Source organism: Salmo salar, chromosome ssa15 (genome assembly GCF_905237065.1).
Source record: "Salmo salar chromosome ssa15, Ssal_v3.1, whole genome shotgun sequence".
Lineage (NCBI taxonomy): Eukaryota > Metazoa > Chordata > Actinopteri > Salmoniformes > Salmonidae > Salmo > Salmo salar.
The window spans coordinates 49942735-49960083 of NC_059456.1; the positions used below are offsets into that span (position 1 = coordinate 49942735).

Below are 17349 nucleotides of genomic sequence, written 5' to 3' on the forward strand. Positions count from 1 at the left end.
CGCTGAAACAATGTTGATTAAAGCAGTTTGTGCCCAGTGGGAGGTGATTTCCTGGTAGCCTACATTTGTGTGTGCACCTGACTAACCAGGCGTGGCAGGGATTACAGTGGAATACTAACTGCGTTGAGACAGTTGGCTATGGGCTCAGACTGGGCATGATTACCCTGGATTCCTATCTTAGCCCTGATGTATGCCCACAAGTATGACCTGTCCAATGTATGACAGAAGCTGTGACATACAATATGTCTAAATGTATATTATCCAAGCAGAGCAAACAGGTTTTATGTAGTCTTTGGTATGAGTAGATTAGGCACTGAGAAAGTACAGTATGTCTAATTTAGCAGAAAGATCCCTGTTGTGGTTCATTCATTTCCGTCTGTGTAGAGTATCATAATCTCAATCATGTGTCTCTTCTGGGAAACTTGACAGGCACACACCAGAAGAGGAATTCAAGGTTATAAAATATACCTCACTGGGAAATGTTCAGCTTTGGAGCAAGGGGGGTTTCAATTCTCGCAAAGCACGCTCCCTGATGTCACTTTGCTCAGAAAGAGGATTATCAGAGGTGTTAGTGAAACTATAAACATAACATCTCAATGTACCCTGTATTTCATGACTTCTGGTGTCTGCTGATCAATTACAACTATATTTAAACTTGTATGTATTGCAATTCAGTATGGACCCTTGGTTTGATCATTTGGTTTGATTTATTATCAAAATTAACTTAGAACTTTTGGATGACTTTCTATCAGTTTTTCAGTTCAGTAAATAATATATTTCGGTACATTAAGAAACATAAGACGAGGGAAACTTTACAGGACACAAGAAGGAGAGTGTGGTATGTGTCTGTGAACAAGAATAGTTGGATAGTTGGGAAACAAAACAAAGTAACTCAACTAAGGAACATGGGCAGCTTCCTGTCTCTGATATTACCTGTATCTTAACTCCACTGTTTCCTGTTGCCTGTAAATATTCATTGGACATACGGTGGAAGAGGCTAAAAAAAGACACCTGACAAATTGGGCCCCGATTATCTTGATGGGCTTAGTATTATGTGCATTTGTGTGCGTGCGTGCGTGCATCATTCACTTAATATGACCATCTGTGTGCATGAGTCCTCCAATCCTATTTGATCCTTTTAGCTCCTCAGTCTCTCTAGCTCTGTTTCATTGGGTGGACTGCATAGCTTCCAGAAGCCTCAGCCGGACTGCACATCCACGAAACCCAGAAGAAAGTTAAAATGATAGATATTCGGTATGATCCATCTATTGAAGAACCCAGTAAAGAAGATTGATTGAGAGGCTGAATTGTTATTGAGTTTTTGTAAGATACACACCCTGATGAACACACAAGTTTTCAAAGGCAATCAGACATACGCACCAATGGATGAGCAAGACTATCCACACGTACTAGGCTAAAGATTTGGTTCTGTATCTCTTCATTGAAATTACATCGTAAACGGAGAACTTCAATCAAAATTATTTTTTTGACATCTGGGTGTAAAAATGGGCTGTTCCCCATCTAAGGGTCAGCATTTCCCAGAGGTCGCAGATGGGAACCACAAGGCTCTGCTGCCAGGACCACCAAAGTTGGGTGACATCAAGCCTGTTGAGGGAGAAAACCAAGATATTGACGATATGGATATTGACAAAGAATTAGAGGAATTCTCATCATCAGAGGTGAATCCTATGGCCCCTCTGGGCAAAGTGGCTGACATGGCCCCCAACACAGCCGTTGTGTCAAACCCAGGGGCCATCTCTGAAATCGAGGTCAAAATGACGTCTCAGGTGAGAGACATACAGAGTGAGAAATTACCGGAAAAGCAGGCGAAAAAGGTAGAGAAGCGAAGGAAAAATAAGGGTGTCAAACAGGGTTGCCGAAAAGAAAAGGAGATAAATACTTCCATCATGCAGGGGAAGGTGGACCTCCCCATGCACATGGTGAGAGCTCACCAGGCCGCCTACAAATACCTGAACCCCAACATCTCCAAGTGTGAGACCCTGCTGGAGATGCTGGACCAGGTCGCCCAAACCCAGCTCTCCCTGCAGCCCATGATGACAGTCATTGTAATGCGCTTCGAGGAGGTCAACCAGGCCCTAGAGGAGATGGCTGATGATGGTGAGCTGATGCTGAAGGAGCATGGCAACCACATGGCCTGGCCCTCCGAGACAAGGGCCCCAGCTCCCATCCCTGCCAAGCCCAGTGCTGACCCATCAGAACCCCCGCCAGACGTGCTGCAGCAGCTGCTCCAGCATTCCACTGAAAAGTTTAAGCTGGTGGGGAGCTTGGTCCAAGGCCTGGGAGACACTGCACTGGAAGATGCGGCAGACTACTTCGCTTCGCTATCTAAACTACTAGGCGAGAGGCTGCAGGCCAAGCGAGCGGTAGAGGAGCGTCTGAGCCAGGTGCTGGCACGCGTGGAGGCAGCCGCCAAGTGCAACCTTGATGACTTGTCTCTTCACAGCGAGGACAGCGGCATTGGGGGAGAGAACGAGTCGCTGATGGGATCAGAGCGCCACCGTCGCCAACGGGGGAGTTCTGGGTCCAATGGCAGTGCTCGCCCCACACCCCCAAGCCATTCACCTGACAAGGTATGCCTAAAAAAAGGTGAGGAAGAGAAAGAAAATGAGGAAGTGGATGATGATGAAGACGAGGAGGATGAAGAGGAAGAGAGGTCAGGGAGGGTGTGGTCCAACTCTTCCTCGTCAGACCCCATTCAGACCCCCAAGCGCAGTGAGAGGCAGCCACCCAAACAACACCAGACCGCTGCCCCCTTGGGCAGGCCAGTGATACCGCCACACTCACAGTCCATAGAATCTTTCGATGTTCAGGAGCTGCAACAGAAAGACCTGGACCAGCGGATGGGAGACAACACTCTGAGAAGACACTCTTCAGGAAGGAGGAAGGTTTCTAGATATGAACTCAAAGGGTCCGCGAAGGCAAACCAAGCACCAACTTCTCTACCAGCGATAGCACCACAACCCCCTGGCCGCAACTCTGTCAAAAGACTCATAAACACATTCAGTGGTGGGACGGATGTTAGAAAAGTCCAAAGTCTCACTAGTGCACACCTTAGGGGGTCTAGGAGGAGTGGAACTCCAGGTCCTCTCTGGCCAGTGGAAGGCAGGGAGGACCTAGATGTGGACTACCTGCCCCCACCTCCCCCTGAGGTCCTGATGGACAACTCCTATGAGAGCAACGAGGAGAACCCGGGTGATCAGGACGGGGAAAAGGAGGACATCACCGGTAGGGGCCACCCTGTGCCATGCCAAACAAGCACCACCTGTCAGCGCCTGAGGGCCTCATTGCAGACCATGACTGTTCTGCCCAACCGTGGCAGTGTCGGACCAATCAGGCAGGATACCGTGGTGAGGGGAGATCATCAGCCAGCCTCTGAGGTCAACCAAAAGAGCGTGCAGGCCACATCGCTATACAGTCAGGCCTGCAAGATCATCCACCTGCGCAATGCAGCTGAATCCCCTCCTACGAGACCTGATCAGGGGGTCCGAGGACCCCTTAGAGCTGGGGTGAGCCTCAGGCAAGGAAGCAGCAACCACTATGAGGGGGAGTATTACCCCACCAGCATGCCACCAACCATCCCAACAGTCTCCAGAGTTCGCCTACCACCCTCTTGTCCCTCTACGCACCAAGAACTACCAATCCCCCCTGCTTTCGCACAGCCTAATCCACCTTCACGTCCATCCTCACCCCGGGTCCTGAGATTGAACACAGAGAAGAGTGGTGAAGAAGACATGTCGCCCTCAGTGTCCTTCAATGATGCCCGATCGGTGTTCTGTCAAAATAGCCAATCGAACTCCCAGATCTGGACCCTCTCCTGTAGCTCTACGCTACCCAGGCCCTATGGTGAGCCCTCCCGGGGAAGGCTGTCCACTCGAGGGTCCCAGACTGTCAGTAGGCGCAGCCAGTCTGATCAGAGACCCAGCCTGATGACACAACGAGACGAGTCCCTTGTCCCAGGCACATCACAGGCCAGGACTGGAGGAAGTGAGTCAAATATCACCAATAACAGTGAGAGGTGAGTGTCTCCCTTTACTCCCTGGGTCTAGCTAAAAGTTCAGTGCACCTTACGTGATGATCAAACCGGCTCCGGGAGGCGTCCGCGTGCACCATCATGCACATGTTGAGTTTGTCATTTTAAAACGCTAATTGATCATTTGAAAACCGATTTGCAATTATGTTAGCACAGCTGAAAACTGTTGTTCTGATTAAAGAAGCAATAAAACTGCCCTTCTTTAGACTAGTTGATATCTGGAGTATCAGCATTTGTGGGTTCGATTACAGGCTCAAAATGGCCAGAAACAAAGAACTTTCTTCTGAAACTCGCCAGTCTATTCTTGTTCTGAGAAATGAAGGCTATTCCATGCGAGAAATTGCCAAGAAACTGAAGATCTAACCAGAATAGAAAGAGGAGTGGGAGGCCCCGGTGCACAACTGAGCAAGAGGACAAGTACATTAGAGTGTCTAGTTTGAGAAACAGACGCTTCACAAGTCCTCAACTGGCAGCTTTATTAAATAGTACTCGCAAAACACCAGTCTCAACGTCAACAGTGAAGAGGCGACTCCGGGATGCTGGCCTTCTAGGCAGAGTTGCAAAGAAAAAGCCATGTCTCAGTCTGGCCAATAAAAATAAAATATTAAGATGGCCAAAAGAACACCGACACTGGACAGAGGAACTCTGCCTAGAAGGCCAGCATCCCGGAGTTGCCTCTTCACTGTTGACGTTGAGACTGGTGTTTTGTGGGTACTATTTAATTAATCTGCCAGTTGAGGACTTGTGAAGCATCAGCTTTTTAACCCACCCACTCACCCTACCTACTGGCTCCAGATTTAACCTGAAAACCACCTTTTGGCATAATCCTGAGTAGATTAGATCTCCTTCCCCACTGCATCTCTCAGCTACCTGGCCCGCTACCCAACATAATCCACCCATGCACTGAAGCCTAATCTTTTCCTGTTGTTTCATAGGATGGTCAAGGGTCTTGTGATGGAAGGGGAGAACCAATCAGATCCAAGTGATGTTGCTCCTACTGACTTGAACCCTGAGCAGTAGTTCATGGCAGCCTGCCAGGGCAGAATCTACTGAGCGAATTAGAGGGTGAGGATTGAGCATGGAAAGGGATTATGGATTAGGACTCTGAAAGCTAGAGTTTTTCCCTTTTTCTGTCTCTTCTAATGAGAGGAGAACAGGTTTATTCTAAGAAAGTGTGTTAGGTTGCAACGGAGAAAAATATTAAATACATGTGTTGGTTCTATAACTTCCTCTGAAATCTTACATTTTACAGTAATTACTGAAAACGTTATTCCAACAACAATAAAATGTACTAAATTAAATGATATTCTAATTAGGATTGGTTGATTTGTTGAAGATTAATAATGATATAATATATGATAATATTTGCAATCTGTCAATACATTTGTGAAAATAAAAATGTATGATTGACTATGACTAATTATATAATTGGTAAAATTATTTGTTTCCTGTTCGTCATACTGTTTTTGAATTAGCATTTTGTGTTTGAACTGTTGCCATTTTTGTTATACAGTAACTACAGTGTTTGCTTATTAATGTTGTTTTATTGTTATTATTATTCATAGTCACCTTTTTTGTATTTTGTTTAATTCTACTTTTTTCTAACTTTGTTCCTAAGAAACGTTGTAAAAAAAATAGTCTGTGCTTTATGAGAAGAGCAGTGTGACTTAAACAACACATTACCTCACGCAACCATAAATAGCTTCCTGATTACTCTCACATACAGTTCTCTGTGAGCATGAGTCCCAGTGGCATTATGTACTCATTATTTTAGAGGGGGCACAAAGTATGTGAGGATTGAGGGGGGTAGTCAAACACCTGAAACAGCCTTTTCCTGTGATCTAGAGCCATAATCATTATGCCTAATGTTTACCTGTTCATTTGAATTGATGATGCACATTGATTATTTAAGAACTTTTATGCCTTAAGAGTTTAGTACAACTGCCACACTGGTATACAGTATCATGATCCAATAGTTAAAACATGCCAGCTAAGATGGTTAGACAACTTGATTAACTTGATTGATAGCCTGAAATGGCTTGGTAGCTAGTTAGGATGTTGGGAGATTGGGAACCTATCCAGCTGGCTGGCTGGCTAGCTAGCTAGCTAGGTGGCTAGTATTACAGAGAAACAACAAAATGTATTAATTTTATTTATGCAAGAAGAAATCAATAGGGTACATACATACGGTAGCTTGATCAAATTCATTTACACATATACCTCCTGCGAGTCCTGCCCATCACCTGCAGCTAAAATCAAATCAAACCCCCATGTGTGTGTGTCACTCGACACTCTCTGTCCTCCCCCACTGATGATAATATCTGCACGCACTAGAGTATCTCGCATCCTGCCTAGCATGTCTTTGCTCCGTGGTGCACCTTGGAAGGAACCACTTACTAGGGAGAATGGGGGGGTATTCTTTGTCTGGTCCAGTCAGTGTGCTCCCTCCACAAAATACAGCTGATAGATCTTGTTATAAATAATTGTGATAAAACGTGTGCTAAAAAATCAAGTTTAGTTATTACTAAATAAATAAAATGTAAAAGGACAAATCTGAGGAGGCACGTGCCCTTGTGACCCCTATGGACATGACACCTCTGGCATGACAATCATTATAGGTTATATTCTGTGTTAATATGTTAGGCCCACACACTTTTAACTGACCTGACAATGGAGTATGTTTTCTTCAGGAAAGAGTAAACTTTTCGAAAACTATTTGAATTGATACGGAATTTGAATCATCTCTTTACTATATTGCAGAGCTTAAAAAGCCATACAACATATGTTTTTTTCAACAACAGGTTACGGTAAATAATATCAAAGGCTGCACTGAAATCTAACAGTACAGCTCCCACAAATGTCTTATTATCAATTTCTTTCAACCAATCATCAGTAATTTGTGTCAGTGCAGTACATTTTGTTAATTGTTAATTTGTTAACAGAAAAATAGCATTGTATTTGGTCAAACACCATTTTTCCCCAAAAGTTTGCAAAGAGTCGGCAGCAAGCTGATTGGTCAGCTGTTATAACCAGTAAAGGGTGCTTTACCATTTTTGGGTAACGGAATGACTTTGGCTTCCCTCCAGGTCAGATTAAAAATATGACAAATAGGAGTGGCAATATAGTCCGCTACCATCCTCAGCAGCTTTCCATTTAAGTTTTCAATACTGAATGCTGATTGGTTAAAAGCGCATTCCAGGCGGTGTCTATTCCACAAATTAGCACCGGCTAAATCTATGACGTTAAAATACCTATTTACTCTGTTCCATCTGACTGCGCAATCCACTGTATCATCAGCTCTCCACTATAAAAAGCGTCAAGACATTATCTCACATTTCTTTTACACTAACATTTAGTTTTCAACAGCAGAGATTTGTATAAACCTTGCTGTCTGTCTCTCCGACATTTGCAACATTGTTTAAATATTACATTTCAAACTGTCCCATAGTAATGAACGTGTAGGGGTCGGGAGTCGGGACGAGAGAGAGGCAGGCAGCGTTTCTCAGCCAGTCGAAATCATGAATCAGCTGGCATCATTTTTTATGGATATTTATGGATGTCAATTGAAAAAAGGTAAAACGAAACAGTCTTTCCAGCTTCAGTTTGAAGTTAGTGTTAGAGCTCTGTGTTGTTGGCTAGTTGAATAAATTCATCTAAATAACGTTTTTAATTATAATATGTCAATCATTATTTAATTATGTTGGTAACCTGTGATAATGCCCGAGAAAGCCTGTGTTTGGTGGATATATTGGCACATTTTGCCGGCCCGAGACAATAAGTCCTCCAAACACCGGCTTCTCGGGCATTATCACTTAAATGGACAACAATAATTTTCCCACCTCAACCACACTAACTTTACAGAATTCAAAATTACAATGATTTTCTTTCATTATTAGCAGCGGCAATTTTAGCATGTAAATCTTGGTGGGGCAAACTCCCCAAATATTTTTTAGATGCATGCCAGCAAAGCCACTACACAACACAACACAAAAAATACCTTTAATTGCACTACAACGGTGACATACAGTGCACACAAACTGTTAGGACCTACATAAAGCTGTCCCAACAGCAGAACTTTCTTTTCAGCACCATGGAGTGAATCCTTACCACTGCTACACCTGGCTATCAGCGGAGCCTTGTCTGGTAGAGAAACAGTTAATTCATCTTCATTTACTGCCTTTTAAAAAAATATGGCTGACTTGCTTAAACAAATGTGGTTTGACTGACAATTGAGATGTACAAACTATGGCATAAGAGGACAATGAGTGGATAAGAGGCCATCCGTAATTTCAATTAAGACATTAATGAGCGAGCTAGGACGGACGTAGTCAGTATAACTATTTGTTCAGCTCTTTTGAAATGTACAGCGTCAGATTTCAGAACATGGGCCGTTCTTACAGTATTCTGCCTGTATACCAAGTCAGAACCGTAGGATAAATAAATAGGGCATATAAGCAGACAATGAAAGCTCTTATAATATTCGATGATGACATTTCTCTAAAACAGGCTATAGGCTACATGTGCACCACCAAGTCAGAACAGTAGACTAAGTTATGAGGAGGAAAGGGACCAACTTTTTAGGATGAGGCACATGGGCTACAAACAGCTTACTACACAACATACACTTAGTGTTACTTTCTTAGCTACATTATACATATCTCCCTGGCATATTACATAATTTATGCAGCAGCATACAATACATTTTTGGACTCACCGTGTTGTGCTGTGCTCACTTGAACAGGAAGGTGGCACGGTGGTACTTTGTGGGCAATTTTTGTCATCAATGTCTACCATTCTCTGGATTTATGGTGCTTTCAAGACAACTGGGAAAGCTGAAAAAACTATGTTGAATCATGATGTCAGTGATCTTCAGGTCGGAGCTCTAGAAAGAGGCCCGAGTTCCTGACTTCGAATTCTGAGTTCGATGACCATTCAAAACTTATTTTCCCAGTCGGAGCTCGATTTATTTTTCCGAATTCCCAGTTGTCTTGAACTCACTAAAGTCTGAGATTTCCCAGTTCCGAGTTTCCAGTTGTTTTGAACGTGGCAAAAGTCATGCTGGATTGACAGTATGTCCAATGTTAAATGTTTATAATTTTAAGCTTGGAAAAGAGACCCTTAAACCCAGACTGATTGCGTTGCAATGTTTTCAGTTAGACTGATTCCTTCCAAGCCATTCATTGTTGAATTTGCGATTTTCAACTTGTTGTCTAATGTTCATGTCCAATGGCCGATGAGCACCAATACGTCTTATCTATAATTTCTCTTCATAATTTCTCTTCAGATGAAAAGGACTGAGAAGAATTTGCAAGTAGTTTGTCGACTTGATTCATGATGATAACTGCTAGCTTGCTAGCCAAGATTTTGAAAGTATGATGTTGACATGATCAATACAATTAAAGCTACGGTAGATATAACGTGATTTAAAATCATTTTATGACCTTTAGCCTTCTAGGATGGGCACTTCTAATGTAACTCTATAGCAGCACCCAAGGGGCTTGAATTTTCGAGCTCTCCCTGTAGAGTTTGTGGTGACGTAGTATCCTCATGAGTAACAGAACACTGAGCCAATCACGGCGCAACTAGAAAACATTACCAAACCCTACGCTCTGTATTCTCTGCTGGCTGCACCTCCACCACAGAAAGCACTGAGCTAGGCTGAAACACCTGCAGATATATACACTGCTCAAAAAAATAAAGGGAACACTAAAATAACACATCCTAGATCTGAATGAATGAAATAATCTTATTAAATACTTTTTTCTTTACATAGTTGAATGTGCTGACAACAAAATCACACAAAAATAATCAATGGAAATCTAATTTATCAACCCATGGAGGTCTGGATTTGGAGTCACACTCAAAATTAAAGTGGAAAACCACACTACAGGCTGATCCAACTTTGATGTAATGTCCTTAAAACAAGTCAAAATGAGGCTCAGTAGTGTGTGTGGCCTCCACGTGCCTGTATGACCTCCCTACAACGCCTGGGCATGCTCCTGATGAGGTGGCGGCTGGTCTCCTGAGGGATCTCCTCCCAGACCTGGACTAAAGCATCCGCCAACTCCTGGACAGTCTGTGGTGCAATGTGGCGTTGGTGGATGGAGCGAGACATGATGTCCCAGATGTGCTCAATTGGATTCAGGTCTGGGGAACGGGCGGGCCAGTCCATAGCATCAATGCCTTCCTCTTGCAGGAACTGCTAACACACTCCAGCCACACGAGGTCTAGCATTGTCTTGCATTAGGAGGAACCCAGGGCCAACCGCACCAGCATATGGTCTCACAAGGGGTCTGAGGATCTCATCTTGGTACCTAATGGCAGTCAGGCTACCTCTGGCGAGCACATGGAGGGCAGTGCGGCCCCCCAAAGAAATGCCACCCCACACCATGACTGACCCACCGCCAAACCGGTCATGCTGGAGGATGTTGCAGGCAGCAGAACGTTCTCCACGGCGTCTCCAGACTCTGTCACGTCTGTCACATGTGCTCAATGTGAACCTGCTTTCATCTGTGAAGAGCACAGGGCGCCAGTGGCGAATTTGCCAATCTTGGTGTTCTCTGGCAAATGCCAAACGTCCTGCACAGTGTTGGGCTGTAAGCACAACTCCCACATTTTTGACATGCGTTTTTCTGGATTTTTTTGTTGTTATTCTGTCTCTCACTGTTCAAATAAACCTACCATCAAAATTATAGACTGATCATTTCTTTGTCAGTGGGCAAACGTACAAAATCAGCAGGGGATCAAATAATTTTTTCCCTCACTGTATACAGTAACAGTCAAAAGTTTAGACACACCTACTCATTCAAGGGTTTACTATTTTCTACATTGTAGAATCATAGAGAACACATCAAAACTATGAAATAACTAATATTATGTAGTAATCAAAAAAGTGTTAAATAGGGTAAAAATCCAAAAGCATTCTCTTTTACTCAGAGTATTATTAATATTACCTCCCCTGTCTGATATCTTAACGTTCTCTATGCCACAAAATCTGAAGGTAGAAATGTCATGCTGTAGGTCATTCAAATGTACTGCGACTGGATAACGACTGTCGTTTCTCCTGATAGAATTTGTATGTTCTCTGATTCTCTGTTTGAGTGAACGAGAGGTTTTACCTACATAGCACAGCCCACATGGACATTTAAGAATGTAAATAACATGGGTGGTGGAACACGTAATAATGTAATTTATTTGGAACCATTTTCCTGTATGTGGGTGGCAAATTTTCACACTTCATCATATTGTTGCACTGTGCGCATCCTCTGCATTTATAGCTACCATTTGGAAGAGGGCATAAAAGAGATTTTAGATTCTTCAAAGTAGCCACCCTTTGACTTGATGACAGCTTTGCACACTCTTGGAATTCTCTCAACCAGCTTCACCCGGAATGCTTTTCCAACAGTCTTGAAGGAGTTCCCACATATGATGAGCACTTGGTGGCTGCTTTTCCTTTACTCTGCGGTCCAACTCATTCTAAACCATCTCAATTGGGTTGAAGTCTGGTAATTGTAGAGGCCAGGTCATCTGATGCAGCACTCATCACTCTCTTTCTTGGACAAATAGCCCTTACACAGCCTGGAGGTGTGTTGGGCCATTGTCCTGTTGAAAAACAAAGGATAGTCACACTAAGCGCAAACCAGATGAGATGGCGTATTGCTGCAGAATGCTGTGGTAGCCATGCTGGTTAAGTGTGTCTTGAATTCTAAATAAATCACAGATAGTGTCACCAGCAAAGCACCCCTACACCATCACACCTCCTCCTCCATGCTTCACGGTGGGAACCACACATGTAGAGATCATCCGTTCACCTACTCTGTGTCTCACAAAGACACGGCTGTTGGAACCAAAACTCTCAAACTCATCAGACCAAAGGACAGATTTCCACCAGCTTAATGTCTATTGCTCGTGTTTCTAAGGCCCATGCAAGTCTCTTGTTCTGACTGGTGTCCTTTAGTAGAGGTTTCTTTGCAGTAATTTCACCATGAAGGCCTGCTTCACGTAGTCTCCTCTGAACAGTTCATGTTGAGATGTGTCTGTTACTTGAACTGTGTGAAGCAATTATTTGGGCTTCAATTTCTGAGGCTGGTAACTCTAATGAACTTATCCTCTGCAGCAGAGGTAACTCTGGGTCTTCCTTCCCTGTGGCGGTCTTCATGAGAGCCAGTTTCATCATAGCACTTGATGGTTTTTGCGACTGCACTTTAAGAAACTTTCACATTTGACAGATTGACTGACCTTCATGTCTTAGAGTAATAATGTTGTTTCTCTTTGCTTATTTGAACTGTTCTTGCCATAATAATGGCTTGGTCTTATACCAAATAGGGCTATCTTCTGATCCTTGTCACAACACAACTGATTGGCTCAAATGCATTAAGAAGTAAAGAAATTCCACAAATTAACTTTTAACATGGCACACCTGTTAATTGAAATGCATTCCAGGTGACTACCTCATGAAGCTGGTTGAGAGAATTGCCAACCATGCTATTTGTTTTTTCGCGTTGTTCGTAACTTGTTTTGTACATAATGTTGCTGCTACCGTCTCTTATGACCGAAATGAACTTCTGGACATCAGAACTGCGATTGCTCACCTCAAACTGGACGAAGAGTTCTTCTTCAATGAGTCGGACGGGAGATATATATTACAGACACCCGACCAAGCCCAGATCCCCGTTATTTGCTGGAGAATGAAACAGAGATTTTGCGGAAAGAGATCAGGGTGCCTTGTGAGGATCAGGCGACGAGTGGCTAATCTGCCCTTGCCTTCCGTCCTGCTAGCTAACGTTCAATCGCTGGAAAATAAATGGGATGAACTGAAAGCACGTTTATCCTACCAACGGGACATTAAAAACTGTAATATCTTGTTTCACCGAGTCGTTGCTGAACGACAACATTAAGAACATTCAGCTGGAGGGTTATACACTCTATCGGCAGGATAGAACAGCAGCGTCTGGTAAGACATGGGGCGGGGGCCTATGCATTAATGTAAACAACAGCTGGTGCACGATATCTAAGGAAGACTCGAGGTGTTGTTCGCCTGAGGTAGAGTATCTCATGATAAGCTGTAGACCACACTATCTACCTAGAGAGTTTTCATCTGTATTTTTCGTAGCTGTCTACATACCACCACAGACCGATGCTGGCATTAAAACCGCACTCAATGAGCTGTATACCGCCATAAGCAAACAGGCAAACACTCATCCAGAGGTGGCGCTCCTAGTGGCCGGGGACTTTAATGCAGGGAAACTTAAATAAATGTTACCTAATTTCTATCAGCATGTTAAATGTGCAACCAGTGGGAAAGAAATTCTAGACCACCTTTACTCCACACACAGAGACCCGTACAAAGCTCTCCCTCCCCCGCCATTTGGCAAATCTGACCATAATTATATCCTCCTGATTCCAGCTTACAAGCAAAAATTAAAGCAGGAAGCACCACTGACTTGGTCTGTAAAAAAGTGGTCAGATGAAACAGATGCTAAGACTGGAATTTGTTGAAAACAAATTGGCTCCCTATTTAAAAAGAAGATGGAGAACAAGCTATGAAGTTAAAATACGGGAGTTTGGTGCAGGTAAAGCCAACTAGTGCAAAAATAATATTGCTATTTTGTCAAAACGATACGATACAACATCAAAAATAATATCCTAATATTGAACTATCGATTTTTAAGCAACTCTGACCTCTATCGGTAAAGGAATGTGCTTTTTATCAAAAAAAATGTAGGACATTACATCATGCCTACTCAATCATTAATTCCATTCAATTCAACCATACATACAGTGTAGGCCCTCCGTGTTATTTACATGTCTAACCTATCACTCAATTACACATTCTTGAAAAGTCTAACAGTGGGGATTGTAAGGGCCTGATTTTTCACACATTTATAGCTCCAACAGTATTATTTACCAGGGAAAGTTGTCATAGATCCTTCTGCACCTACTCCTCTACTCTGCCAGGGCCGTGTCACTTAAAACCGAGTAGGCTTTCTGACAGTTGTAGCCTCCATTGCAATGCACACCTCCTCGGCATTGGTTATACACTTATAACTAACATACTCTCCTAGTGCTTTCGGTTAAATTTTTTTGAGAACCCCTCCTACCTGCCAACTTTAGGGAGTGTCATACTTCGCTGTCAATTGTCTCGACTTGCCACAGTCGGCTTTGGGAGCACCTATCCCAAGCTACTCGGCCTGTGAATTTGCCTGCTGTCAATTTGGTCTTTCACCGCAAAATGACAGATAAAGGACTTACGGATGAGGCTGTGTCCGCAGCCTGCAAAGAAGGGGACCCTATCACCCAGGTTAGTGTCACGCAGTAGAATGTATAGCATTTCTTTATCACTTATTCACAGTAGGTCTATTTTACTCGCTTGACACAGTCTGTCTCGGCAAACCTGTTGTTGAGCAAGAGTCTCCGGCCTCAGGTATGTGAGTTGTAGGCTATATAGCCAAGCCCCTATGCTCCTATAGCAAATACCAATGGAAAAAAACATTTAGGGAACTAGTTCCAGGCCTTAGAATGTAATTACTTATACTGAGTAATGTATTGGCTCTAGTTTAAGTTCTAATTTTTCTTCTAGAGTTGCAAGCTGAGAACATAGCTGAGAAGTACGGGGGTCAAGACATATTTTGCAAGCAACAACTCGCCCGACACTACCCCTTCTTCTCTCTGTCTCCCTCTGTCCCTCCCCAGGATTACATGTTGCAGCAAACTATGCTGAGGGTGAAAGACCCGCTCAAGTCTTTAGACTTCTACACCCGCATCATGGGCATGACGTGAGTCCCAGACGTCTCTCACACAAACATGAAGGGGCTTCGGGCCTAGTACCCTACCTCTCTAGATGAGTTCTCATTCTCTTGAACAAGAAATAGTGATTTATAAATGTTTATGACTAAAACTTCTCCCATGTGTTTCTCCCTTTGTGGTTAATGTGGCCCTATCCATTTTAACTTCAGGTTTTATATAGAGTGATCGGTTTGAACTCCTGGATGCTTCAGAGTTATGAGAAATGAACCTCTGCTTTTGCATGTGATGTAGTGACCTTTTCATTGATCCTTGAGGGTTGTATTCTTCATCGTCACCTCCAATTGTCCCACCAGTTGAACCAGTTGTGATTGCTCTTTGCCTCAGGTTGCTGCAGAAAATAGACTTCCCATCAATGTGTTTCACACTCTACTTCCTGGGTTATGAGGAAGAGAAGGAAATCCCTGCAGACATAAAGGACAGGACAGCATGGACTTTCTCCCGACGAGCCACCATTGAACTCACACAGTAGGCACCCCGCTTAAAACCTCACTGGGCACACATTGGTTCAATCAATGTTGTTTCCATGTCATTTCAATTCAATTATGTTGAACCAACGTGGAATAGAAGGAATAAATTGACATCTGTGCCCTGTGGGTTAGCACACAAGCACATAGATTTCAAATCTGCTAGTAAGTAGAACTATGAAGTGCCCTGTAAAAATGGAATATAATAGAAGATGATCCAGTAACATCAAACCAGGGGTGTCCAACAGGCAGATTGGCAAGCTATCAGTAGCTCGTGGGCTGTCAATGAGTAACTCTTAAGTATCCCATTCATAGACGTTAAAGGAAAATTTCACCCAAAAACGATCTTTCGGTATTTGTTTCATTAGTGGTCCCTCTGTCTTCCGTCTGTCTTCTGAAAACAATCGCTGTAACATATTTTTTTACTATGTTCATTAGAAACTATGTTTCCTACCCTGTCACAATACCATGATGGTGATGGCATATTTTTCTCTTTACTCTCTTCTCTTTCAGCAACTGGGGCTCTGAATCAGATGAAAATCTATCTTATCACAACGGAAACTCTGAACCAAAAGGTTTTGGTGAGAAAACGATATGATCTTTTTAATTAAACATTTTAAATGTGGTACTGATCAGCCATTTTCCTTTTCCACCATGAGGCAATTTCACATTCTTTAAATGTTCCCTCTCCACTCTATCATACAGGGCACATCGGAATTGCTGTACCTGATGTTTATGCAGCCTGCAAAGTATTTGAAGAAAAAGGAGTAACATTTGTCAAGAAGCCAGATGATGGTATTCATTTTTTCTCAACCCTGACATAACCCTCTCACACAATTATTTTTTGTTATGTTTAGGGTCTCGCTGAAAAATGCATTTGTGTGTAGGATACATAACAATTTACTTTCATCTGTATCAGTCTGCTTCATCTGTATTCTCTCAATTTGTAGATGCAACATTCAAAGTTCTTTCTCTCCACAGGTAAAATGAAGGGACTGGCCTTTATACAGGATCCTGATGGATACTGGATTGAGATTTTGAGTCCAAACAACATGTTCACCATAATGTCATACAAGCGTCAAACTGAGATAGTACAAACTGACTTGGTCAGAAAAAAGGATGTGATGAAAAAGTAAGAGAGAAATTGGAGGAACCAAAGGGTGTTATGTGAGGAAATTAAGAGGTGAAGATTGAGTATTTGCTTACGATTGGGATCACATACAGATTCCCGCTGAAGGCCTACGCGGGGGAATTAAAGTATATTTGAATATATTACAAATATACTGACGTATACTTAAATATACTACAAGTTCATATAATATACTGCAAATACGAGATGTACTTTTCTAGTATATCTTAGGTTTACTATACATATTATATCATTACACTTCAATACACTTATTACATGTGTACTTAAAATTCATTGTTTTTCAGTCTTTAAACTATATGTTACCTATCATTACACTTAACACACTTATTAAAATTGTATTTTTAATGAATTGTTTTCAGTGTTTTAGTATACTATATGTTCATTATCATTACACTTAAACACACTTACAAATACTTCATACACTTTAATTGTACTTTAGTATATTCATTCAAAATACACTTGGAGTTGTTTTTAAGTTGAACCATTGATTTGTTTAATGAAACTCTGCTTGTGAGTGATCAAGTACACCATAAGTATAATTTCAGTGCCAATAATGAGTTTTGAGGTACTTTCTGAATTCCTGTTCAGAAGAGTCCAGAGAAAGAGAAAGTTGACAATGATAATAATTGTTTATTCCACATAAGGAAACATGCACAGCTGAGGAACATGGTTCCTGAGAGTATACTTTTTCATATCTCAAGAAAATATACTTAAAGAAAACTCCACCCAAAACTATTTGTTGGTATTTGTTTCATTAGTCCATTGTTGATATTGTCCCACAATAATTTGCATGTCAGCAATCATGTTTTCAAGATATGTAACTTTCAAAATACAGAAAGACAACCGGTATGATGCATTTTGTATAGTTGAAAGAGATG

General features: G+C 42.4%; 2 protein-coding genes across 3 annotated transcripts; both read left to right on the forward strand.

Moving 5' to 3' along the window:
• The first annotated feature begins 594 nt into the window (after window positions 1–594).
• Window positions 595–5353, forward strand: LOC106571640 (photoreceptor cilium actin regulator). The gene is made up of 2 exons (XM_014144948.2): window positions 595–4036; window positions 4987–5353. The coding sequence occupies exons 1-2, from the start codon at window positions 1506–1508 to the stop codon at window positions 5069–5071; spliced, it is 2616 nt and encodes an 871-aa protein (XP_014000423.1). The 5' UTR covers window positions 595–1505; the 3' UTR covers window positions 5072–5353.
• Window positions 5354–14110: 8757 nt separating this feature from the next.
• LOC106571639 (lactoylglutathione lyase) lies at window positions 14111–16820 on the forward strand. Of its 2 annotated transcripts, none has more exons than XM_014144945.2 (6): window positions 14111–14351; window positions 14744–14826; window positions 15182–15322; window positions 15835–15902; window positions 16027–16116; window positions 16303–16820. In XM_014144945.2, exons 1-6 carry the CDS (start codon window positions 14283–14285, stop codon window positions 16455–16457), a joined length of 606 nt encoding a protein of 201 aa, XP_014000420.2. In that variant the 5' UTR covers window positions 14111–14282; the 3' UTR covers window positions 16458–16820. The 2 variants fall into 2 exon arrangements, with proteins under 2 accessions (XP_014000420.2, XP_014000421.2); XM_014144946.2 differs by having other exon boundaries at window positions 14206–14351; window positions 14631–14826.
• Window positions 16821–17349: the final 529 nt, after the last annotated feature.